This window comes from Tachysurus vachellii, chromosome 1 (genome assembly GCF_030014155.1).
Source record: "Tachysurus vachellii isolate PV-2020 chromosome 1, HZAU_Pvac_v1, whole genome shotgun sequence".
Lineage (NCBI taxonomy): Eukaryota > Metazoa > Chordata > Actinopteri > Siluriformes > Bagridae > Tachysurus > Tachysurus vachellii.
This window is the reverse complement of record NC_083460.1, coordinates 2,111,954-2,121,953: the sequence shown is the minus strand read 5'-3', so window position 1 is coordinate 2,121,953 and position 10,000 is coordinate 2,111,954. Positions and strand designations below refer to the sequence as shown.

Sequence of the window (10,000 nt, the reverse complement as noted above, 5' to 3'; positions counted from 1 at the left end):
CACTTGTCAGACTGATGCGCGTGAAACTGATAAATATCTCCTAAAATGACTCAATCAAAAATATAGAAAGATCATAACTATGTAAATATCATTGGGGAAAAAACTTACTTTAATCCACGACTCTTATAAAAGCCTAAATACACGGCACAATGTCGGCGAGCTGCACAACGCTTTTCAATATGACGCAGCGGGGTTTTCTGTGTCCCTTCGCGCTTGCCGTAGAGCAATGTGACGAAGGCGGAAGTAAGTGACGTTCTGTTTTGATGGAAGCAAGCATGGAAGCTGGTGAGAAGAAACGAGCTCGTTCATCTAAAGCTAAGAAAGGTAGAGTGAAGTAAATGTCTGTTTTTTTAAATAATAAACCATCATGTTTTTGTTTTTTGGTCTCTTTGGTTTTGGCTCTGAATTAAACAGCAGCGTTGTGATGATTTCAGGTGTAAAAACAGCTGAAGAGGAAGCAAGAAGGTAATAATTTATTTATTCATCACTAATTATTCACACTCAGCTCTGGGAGATCTGTCTGTCTGTCTGTCTGTCTGTCTGTCTGTCTGTCTGTCTGTCTTGCGCTCTGTACTGATTTACTGCTCTAACACACACACACACACCTCACACACACACCTCACACACACACACACACCCCTAACACACACACACACACACCTCACACACACACACACCTCACACACACACACAACTAACACACACACACCTCACACACACACCTCACACACACACCTCACACACAACTAACACACACACAACTAACACACACACCTCACACACACACACACAACTAACACACACACACCCACCTCACACACACACACCTCACACACACACACACACACACACCTAATACACATACACACCTAACACACACACACACCTCACACACACACCTCACACACACACCTAACACACATACACCTAACACACACACACACACCTAACACACACACACACACCTAACACACACACCTCCATCTAGTGGATAGAGAGATAGATGGTTAAATGGTAAGATACAGAGATTAGTAAGTAAGGCATAAATGAGTGCATACTGAACAGAGAATGATAGACAGATTTTTGGTTTTACTTTGCGATTGGAATTTCTATTGTGTTTTTTTTTTCTTTTCAGGAAGGAGATTTTCAGGGAGACCCTGAGGGAGAAGTTGGAATTAGAGCGCCGAGCTCTTCAGGTGGTGGAAAGGCTCCTGGACAAAAGCGTGACTGAGGATTTCCTGACTGACTGTGTAAGTATCTGACTTTAATTCTGTTTTTGTGTTTGCTCGGTGCGGTGACGTAATGCCGTCTGCTTCTGTGTGCTTTAGACCTCACTGATCACACCGGCGAACTACAGAGACGCAGTGGAGGAGCGCTCCATCGCCAGAATGTGCGGCTATCCTGTCTGCTCCAACACGCTCGCTAACGTAAGACTCCTCATCTTGTAATTCTGTTTCCTGTAAATAAATTACGTTGCCTATTTCCAGTGTTGTTTACAGTTCTGTTTTGCTTCCAGGTTCCGAGTCAAAAGTATAAAATTTGTACCAAGACCAATAAGGTGTATGATATCACCGAGCGAAAGGTGGAGTAGATTTCGGAGGAACTACAATGGAAATTCTCTCTTTTTCCAGAATGTTCTATGACTTAAACATCACTCTGTCTCTGTTTTAGTGCTTCTGCAGTAATTTCTGCTACAAAGCCTCGAAATATCTCGAAGTCCAGATATCCAAATCCCCGCTGTGGCTGAGAAAGGAGGAGAGGTAGTGGCACTCATGTTTATTTACATGCAAATGGTTCATAATCACTTCATTCATTCATTCATCTTCTACCGCTTATCCGAACTACCTCGGGTCACGGGGAGCCTGTGCCTATCTCAGGCGTCATCGGGCATCAAGGCAGGATACACCCTGGATGGAGTGCCAACCCATCGCAGGGCACACACACACACACTCTCATTCACTCACACAATCACACACTACGGACAATTTTCCAGAGATGCCAATCAACCTACCATGCATGTCTTTGGACCGGGGGAGGAAACCGGAGTACCCGGAGGAAACCCCCGAGGCACGGGGAGAACATGCAAACTCCACACACACAAGGTGGAGGCGGGAATCGAACCCCCACCGTGGAGGCGAACATGCTAACCACTAAGTCACCGTGCCCCCATAATCACTCATCACTTCACTATTAATATTTTGACACCTATTTTATTTTTTCATTAACACACTTGCATGTTTGTTTTTACATATAAATAGAAGGGACTGTGTGTTTTTGTTACTATTAATTTGATTATTGTAATACTTTAGATTCTTGTTGGCTACTGTTTTAAGTGTATTAAGTGTTTTTGGCGCCACCTCTGGTTAGAAATATAATGTCATCGTCTCTCACCTTTAATTAAACCGATAAATCATGACTATAATTTATTAGTAAATTCTCATTAGGATGAAGTCATTCTTATTATTTGCACTTTACGCTATAATTTATTTTGTTCAGTCAAACATTCTGGTCAGAATTAAATTCCTTCCAGAGAGCATGGGATTAGAATTCCTCTGTAGGAAAGGATTGGTCAGAAATCCTTCTTGAAAGGACGTTGATTAACCATGTTCCCTAGGGGGGGTGGATCTTGGGATTAATGGGAAATTTCTTCCGGAGAGGGAAAGATCCTCTCCTGGTTTTTGGGAGCAGGCAGGATTAGTCCTAATTACCTGTCAAGTGGATGAATTTCTTTGAAAGTGTACAGGATTGGTGAGATTTCCTTCAGAAATGCTTGGGATTAGTCTGAATTCCTTCAGGACAGGGTGATGTACTTTAAGAGTGTGTGGGATTGGTGAGAATTCTGGAATTGGTCAGAATTGTTTTCTGAATGAAGTGGAATTTTTTTAATGTTGCTGAAATTTTGAGGGTTTCTATTCATAAAGGTACAAGTTTGTTCTTTAAATGAAAGATTACCGGTTCTTTTTTGTGGTACAGACCTCCTGAGGTTAAGCTGCTGAAGAAGGGAGATGGGTACGTCTATGCTCGTTCATTTTCACCTCTCTGTAAGATAACTACAGTGAGTATCTACGCAGGTTGCAGCACTCATGATGCTCTGTCTTCTGTCCTTCTGCTCAGAGGCACATCAGGTCTGGAGGTGAAGCTATCAGACAAAACTGTGACTAAATCAAACATTGAGACTTTGATCCCAGGATCTGTCGGGTCACACGGAAGCTCCAGCGAGGGCGAGTATAGTGAAGAGGAGGAGCAGGGCTTTGTGTCCAGCGTGGTGGCTGGACGGCAGCGGCGTGTTCACTGGGGGGATCTGCCCCGACGGGACACAGAAAACCAAACGCAAGCTGGTGAATCCAGAGTCTCAAGCACGAGGCTTGAGAGAGAGAAGAGCAGTCATGAGGTCTCTGGACCAGTCACTGACTTCGTACCAGTGGATGAAACCAATCAGCTTCTACAGGAAGTTGATCTCTCAGACACCTCGAGAGATGTTTCGGATCAAAACTCTCTCCAAACAAGTCTCAATATCTCACAAGTCGGGATGAGTAAAAAAACTGCTGCTGGACTCCGAAACCTGCTAAAGAGCCACGGGAAAGCGAAAGCTGAAGCTCCAGCGGTCACGGTCAGTATACTGGGAGCTCTCACACACACCCTGATGGAGTGGAGAACCGAGGAGACCATGAGGTAAACCATAAGACGAGTTATGAGATAAGATATGAGATGAGATAATATGTATAAAAGATTTTATTCAAATGCCTGAATGTATCTGTAATGTAAGGTTCCTCAATGGACCAGATTACACCTCACACAGCAAGACCGAGCTGCAGCGTGATGAGGAGGAAGAGGAAGAGCTGGATGAAGATGACCTAGAAGATGTAGAAAAAGTGAAGCATTCAGGAGAAGCTGAGGCTGGAACCTCTGCAGCAGCACCTGATTACGAGACACTGAAGAGAGAGACGGAGATGCTGGAGCTCAGAGTGCACGAGTTTTATAGAGGAGTGTGTGTCCTGCCTGAGGAGGTGCAAACACAAGCTGTGGAGGTGGAAGCACACAGCGAGGTGAGCAAACACAGCGCAAACCTCCAGCATTTATGACCTGTGTGATTTGTTTACACGATTTAGAGATTTAAAATTGTCCACTGGATGGCGCTGTGTGCACGACTACGAGGAGTTACTGCACCTGTATGAGTCCTGGACACCGGAGTGGGTGGAAATTTCACAGAGAGGTTACTGTAGGTTACACTGTGACTCTCCAGTGCATTACAACAAAAACGCTGTTTTTTTTTTTAACGCAGAAGTGGAAGATTCTTTTTTTTTTTTCTTCACTATTAATGTCTTGACACCTATTTTATTTTTTCATAAACACACTTGCATGTTTGTTTTTACATATAAATAGAAGGGACTGTGTGTTTTTTGTTACTATTAATTTGATTATTTTAATACTTTAGATGGGGGGCACGGAGGCTTAGTGGTTAGCACGTTCGCCTCACACCTCCAGGGTTGGGGGTTCGATTCCCGCCTCCACCTTGTGTGTGTGGAGTTTGCATGTTCTCCCCGTGCCTCGGGGGTTTCCTCCGGGTACTCCGGTTTCCTCCCCCGGTCCAAATACATGCATGGTAGGTTGATTGGCAGCTCTGGAAAATTGTCCGTAGTGTGTGATTGTGTGAGTGAATGAGAGTGTGTGTGTGTGTGTGTGTGTGCGCCCTGTGATGGGTTGGCACTCCGTCCAGGGCGTATCCTGCCTTGATGCCCGATGACGCCTGAGATAGGCACAGGCTCCCCGTGACCCGAGGTAGTTCGGATAAGCGGTAGAAGATGAATGAATGAATGAATGTTTTAGATTCTTGTGGGCTACTGTTTTAAGTGTATTTTAAGTGTTTTTGGCGCCACCTCTGGTTAGAAATATAATGTCATCGTCTCTCACCTTTAATTAAACCGATAAATCATGAATGTAATTTATTACTAAATTCTCATTAGGATGAAGTCATTCTTATTATTTGCGCTTTACACTATAATCTATTTTGTTGCCTACTTTTGTTATATTGTTTTGAATATTAAATAGGCTTTTTACCCACCACGATGTCAGTTTTTGGTGTGTGTATGTGTGTGTTTACGAACTGTATGTTTGTTCAGGAGACAAAGAACATCCCTCCGCTGGTGCTGGTCGACTCTCAGGCTCAGCGAGCGATCCAGAGACGCATCGCGGTGGAGAAGCTCTGCAGAAGGTCACTTCGCTCGTTCGTTTCTGTTTACGATGTTCATGTGCTGTTTTAGAGCTGACTTCATCCTGTTGATAAGTATCATTTGTGTTTGTTTGTTTTTTATTTTTTTATTTTAAAGTGGCTGTTCTGTGCTGTGTTTTAGTTTAAGGGACATCGTCGGGCCTTTGGGTGTAACCATGAGCGAGATCATCGATGATATTAACGCCATTGTCCGGACTTTCAGGTGAGTTCTGTAGATCGGACCTGTAGATAAATCCATAACTGAGCACCAGGAAATGTGCATGCTTATTTTATTTTTATTCAAACTCAGGGCTCTTGTCTCTCCTTTAACTTTAAATAATGTACCAGTTTTAAAGGGATGTCGTAGCTCAGTGGTTAAGGTGTTGGGCTACTGATCGGAAGGTCATGGGTTCGAACCCCAGGTCCACCAAGCTGCCACTTCTGGGCCCTTGAGCAAGGCCCTTAACCCTCAGTTGCTCAGTTGTAAGTCAATCTGGATAAGGGTGTCTGCTAAATGCCGTAAATGTAAAGTTATCTTTCCCTAAACTGGTTCCTGGCCTTCACTGGTCATGGTGATGTTACAGGATAATGATCCAGGCTACAACAGCAAAAGACTCGGCCTTCCCTCAATCCCTGAGATTCCCCTTCGCTGCTATGTTTTAAAGAAAGAACCCAGAGAACTTAACCAGAGCGACGTACATTCCTCAAGGGCCCAGCACAAGTAGCTTGGCGTATTGATACAGTAACTGTACAGAAAATCTTTACAAACGGTTGGTAAATAATGGTATAAATCGGTAGACAGGCGTTAGTGAGCTGTCCGGGTCATGGCACCAACAATGAGTTAGGAACCAGGAAGCTAGTGTTCATCAACAGACTCTAATGTTTATTGATGACGTTATGGTTTGAAAAGTCTTCAGATGTGTGTTTATTTTTTTTTATTTTATATAAACAATGTAAAGTAATATATTACAATATATAAATATAAAAAGTAAAGAGTCCGGTGCGGGAAGCTTACAGCTTGTTCTATAACGTAAGTGACAACAGGAACTCGCTTGTTGTAATATAAAAATGATGAGGTGTGTTTTCATTATTTTTTAATCACTGGCAGATTGCTGTCGTATAAGTAGAATAACCGTGACGCGTTGCGCTTTCGAGATGTCCGAGCCGCCGTCTCTCACAGTCGCGTTGTCAACAGGAAGTTGTGTACGGCTCTCAGGGGATGATTTACGGTGGCTCTGAAGGGCCACTTCACAAAGGTGTTTCCAGGAATTCTGCTCCTCCCGTGAAGGGTCACTAAATCTGAGTCGTGCACACAAAGGTTTAACACCAATCAGAGGTGTTGAAACGGAGTCGGGTCAGTGACCTCGCGTCGCCTCGGACGCTTTTTACTGGAACGAGTCAAGTGCATAAAGTTATAAACTCAAAGCGGAGCACTACACAGACCCACTACACTGACCGAGATTGTGCTAGAGGAAAAAAAAAACAACAGGCTTAGAGTCAGGTGCAAAAGTTTTTACACCCTTTCTCCAGTTTACAATTAATCCCCAAGGAAAAATACCAAGAAATAGTGAAGATTTTCACTGTCTTCTTACTCTCAGTTCTAATCTCATTACTCTCCAGATCTGATCTCATTACTCTCCAGATCTGATCTCATTACTCTCCAGATCTGATCTCATTACTCTCCAGATCTGATCTCATTACTCTCCAGATCTGATCTCATTACTCTCCAGATCTGATCTCATTACTCTCCAGATCTGATCTCATTACTCTCCAGATCTGATCTCATTACTCTCCAGATCTGATCTCATTACTCTCCAGATCTGATCTCATTACTCTCCAGATCTGATCTCATTACTCTCCAGATCTGATCTCATTACTCTCCAGATCTGATCTCATTACTCTCCAGTTCTGATCTCATTACTCTCCAGTTCTGATCTCATTACTCTCCAGATCTGATCTCATTACTCTCCAGTTCTGATCTCATTACTCTCCAGATCTGATCCAACACAACAGGGAAAGCTGTTTTCACTAATTTGCACTGTTTGAACATTTTTTTTCTGTTATCTGTACCTTTTTTTAACATGCTTTTGTCACGTGTCTTCTGGCTATAAATCAATTATAAATATTTTATTTTTTATTTATTTTTTATTTTTTTAAGATTAGTCCTGGTGTGTACAAAATTTTGCACTCAACTTTAACATCTATAAGTGAACCAAAAACAACAATAATACTGATAATAATAATAAATATTAATTAAAAATAAATACATTAAAAAGTAATTCATATAATTTTATTTTTTTACTCAATATTCCACATAATAATTAAGTAAAATCTTAATGGGTTTTTTTTTCAGTTGCAATTGTAATGTTTATTTCATTATATGTTTTTATACCAAGATATTCAATAAATTAGAATTTATTTTTCCTTCATTTTTAATTTACTTTATTTAAATTTTACAATAGAAAAATAAGAAACACATTATTTTATCATTCATATCAATTTATTTATTTATTTTATCACTTTTTTTTTTTTCATTGAAATGGACTTTTTTTTTTTATTTCATAATCGTTACATTTCGCTTCATTATAATTATCAGTCCGTCCGTCAGGAGGGTGGAGATTAGGGTTGCAAAGGGGCAGAAAGTTTCCGGTAAATTTCCGGAAACTTTCCACGGGAACTTAATCTGGGGAATTTTGGAAATATTCAAAATTGGAAACTTTACGGGAATTTATGGGAATTTACGGGAATTTATGGGAATTTACGGGAATTTATGGAAATTTACAGGAATTAATTGGAAATGTATATAAACTATATCATATACAAACATAAACACTTTGTTTGGTCATAAGCAGACACGCATGCAAGGTCACACAAATTTTAAAAATGACGTCTTGACTGATTTAATTGTAAGTAGAACTTTAATTGATTCTTTCATTGAGTAACACAAAAGCATAATAAACATTATTATGCCTGTAATAAACATAATAAACGTCATAATTGTAATAAACGTTATTTTATAGAGGATTTTTTTTATTTCGGGGGGAGTGAGTGGGGGGGAGAGGGTCATCAAATGATCTGTGTATGTGTAACCCTCCTAATTTACTGCTTATTAAGAGTTAGTAAGGTAGTTATTAAGTTTAGGTATTGGGTACAATTAAGAATGTAGAATAATGTCATGCAGAATAAGGCATTAATATGTGCTTAATAAGCACTAATAAATAGCCAATATTCTATTAATATTCATGCTAATAAGCAACTAGTTAAATGACCCTAAAATAAAGTGTTACTGTGCATGTTATGGAAGAATGTACAGTAAGTACCTGCAGGGGGTTTGACCTCAATGGCCCTCCAGTAAGCAGTGTGCTGTGTGCAAGTGAGGAACGCAGGGTACAAATTCAACTTAAATTGCATGAAATCTTGTTGTTTTAAACAAAATTATGCTGTTAAGATTTTTTTTTAACTACATTTAAGTTCCTTGTTATAGGCAACTCTGCATTTTCTTTTTAATTTCCAGTTTATTTCCATATATTCCCGTTAATTCCCACGGAACGTTTCCAGCCTTGAAAATTCCCGGAATTTTGCAACTCTAGTGGAGCTCGATTCATATTTTATTTCAGTGTTTTTTAACGTGAGTTTAACGTGAGTTGTTAGCTTACGGGATGTTTGACGATGGTTAATCTTCGATGTCGTCTTTTACAGACTGACGAACGTTAACATCGTCCACAAGCCTCCTGAATGGACCCTGATTGCCGTCGTTCTGCTTTTAGCGTAAGTCTCTGTTCCTCTGGATTTTGTGAACACGCTTAAATAAAACAAGGTGTCCGAAATACACAAAGGTTAAAAAAAAATAATAATAATAATTCAAAAACCTTATTTATTTATTTATATATATATATTTTTTTTGCAGATTGTTTCTGATGTTTTCGATATTCATGGCTTTGTTTTATACTTAAATCTTTTGAAATGATATATTTTTCATTTTATTTTGTATTTGTTTATTTTGAATCATAGTTAGTTATATTATAGAAATTTTATTAATTTATATAATATATATAACATTGTTGATGCTTCTTCTTCTTCTTCTTCTTCTTATTATTATTATTATTATTATTATTATTATTATTATTAACTTTGAGAAACGATATGACACGCCTCCTTCTGATTGACAGTCCTGCATGCCCCGCCCCCTTCACTGCTACAGGTACACACTGTCCTGAGACTTTGCTCTGAAACCGTAACTCGACAAAACATATTGACTTCAGATCATCGAGTTTGATCTATCAGCTCGTTTGCCTCCGATCAGGATCGAGTTCCTTAATTAGTTTTCCTTAAAATTTCCGTAGTTGTGGAATTTTATTTCAAAATGTTACTGGAACTTGTTCCTTGGCTGATGTGAGCTCAGATTACAGAGCTGAGTTTGGGTTTTGTCTTTATCCGGTGAGGTGCTTTATCGACTGATTGTGGTTTATGGCCACCTTGTGTGTGTGTGTGTGTGTGTGTGTGTGTGTGTGTGTGTGTGTGTGTGTGTGTGTGTGTGTGAGAGATGGAACAACAGCTGGAGTGCAGGACTGTAAGGAAATCAGGGATTGTTTTCTCTGCAGGAACACCCACTCAGTAAAGCCATTACACCTAAATGTGTGTGTGTGTGTGTGTGTGTGTGTGTGTGTGAGATTAGCAAGTTGCTTTCTTGATTTTAATCACACAGATAAAGATATGTACACAAGCATATGCAATATTATGAATGAAACTTTTACAATCCTGTTTTACGACTTGAACTTTATTGGAATTTTG

The 10,000-nt window shown here is 40.1% G+C and overlaps 2 protein-coding genes across 3 annotated transcripts in view; one reads left to right on the top strand and one right to left on the bottom strand.

Annotated features, from left to right (window-relative positions):
- Window positions 1–241, bottom strand: part of glmna (glomulin, FKBP associated protein a) — a 10,235-nt gene extending 9,994 nt beyond the window's left edge. The window contains exon 1 of one of the 2 annotated variants that reach the window (XM_060867353.1): window positions 109–241. The gene's annotated coding sequence lies outside the window, so the exon portion shown is untranslated. The remainder of the gene's footprint in view (window positions 1–108) is intronic. The other variant, XM_060867360.1, reaches the window with a different exon arrangement.
- rpap2 (RNA polymerase II associated protein 2) overlaps window positions 237–10,000 on the top strand; it is a 12,243-nt gene continuing 2,479 nt past the window's right edge. Inside the window, exons 1-12 of the mRNA XM_060867371.1 lie at window positions 237–324; window positions 435–465; window positions 1,136–1,250; window positions 1,329–1,427; window positions 1,517–1,582; window positions 1,672–1,760; window positions 2,974–3,009; window positions 3,115–3,672; window positions 3,767–4,046; window positions 5,121–5,212; window positions 5,352–5,432; window positions 8,909–8,977. Of these exons, the coding sequence (XP_060723354.1) occupies window positions 264–324; window positions 435–465; window positions 1,136–1,250; window positions 1,329–1,427; window positions 1,517–1,582; window positions 1,672–1,760; window positions 2,974–3,009; window positions 3,115–3,672; window positions 3,767–4,046; window positions 5,121–5,212; window positions 5,352–5,432; window positions 8,909–8,977 (1,577 nt within the window). The 5' untranslated portion in view covers window positions 237–263. The remainder of the gene's footprint in view (window positions 325–434; window positions 466–1,135; window positions 1,251–1,328; window positions 1,428–1,516; window positions 1,583–1,671; window positions 1,761–2,973; window positions 3,010–3,114; window positions 3,673–3,766; window positions 4,047–5,120; window positions 5,213–5,351; window positions 5,433–8,908; window positions 8,978–10,000) is intronic.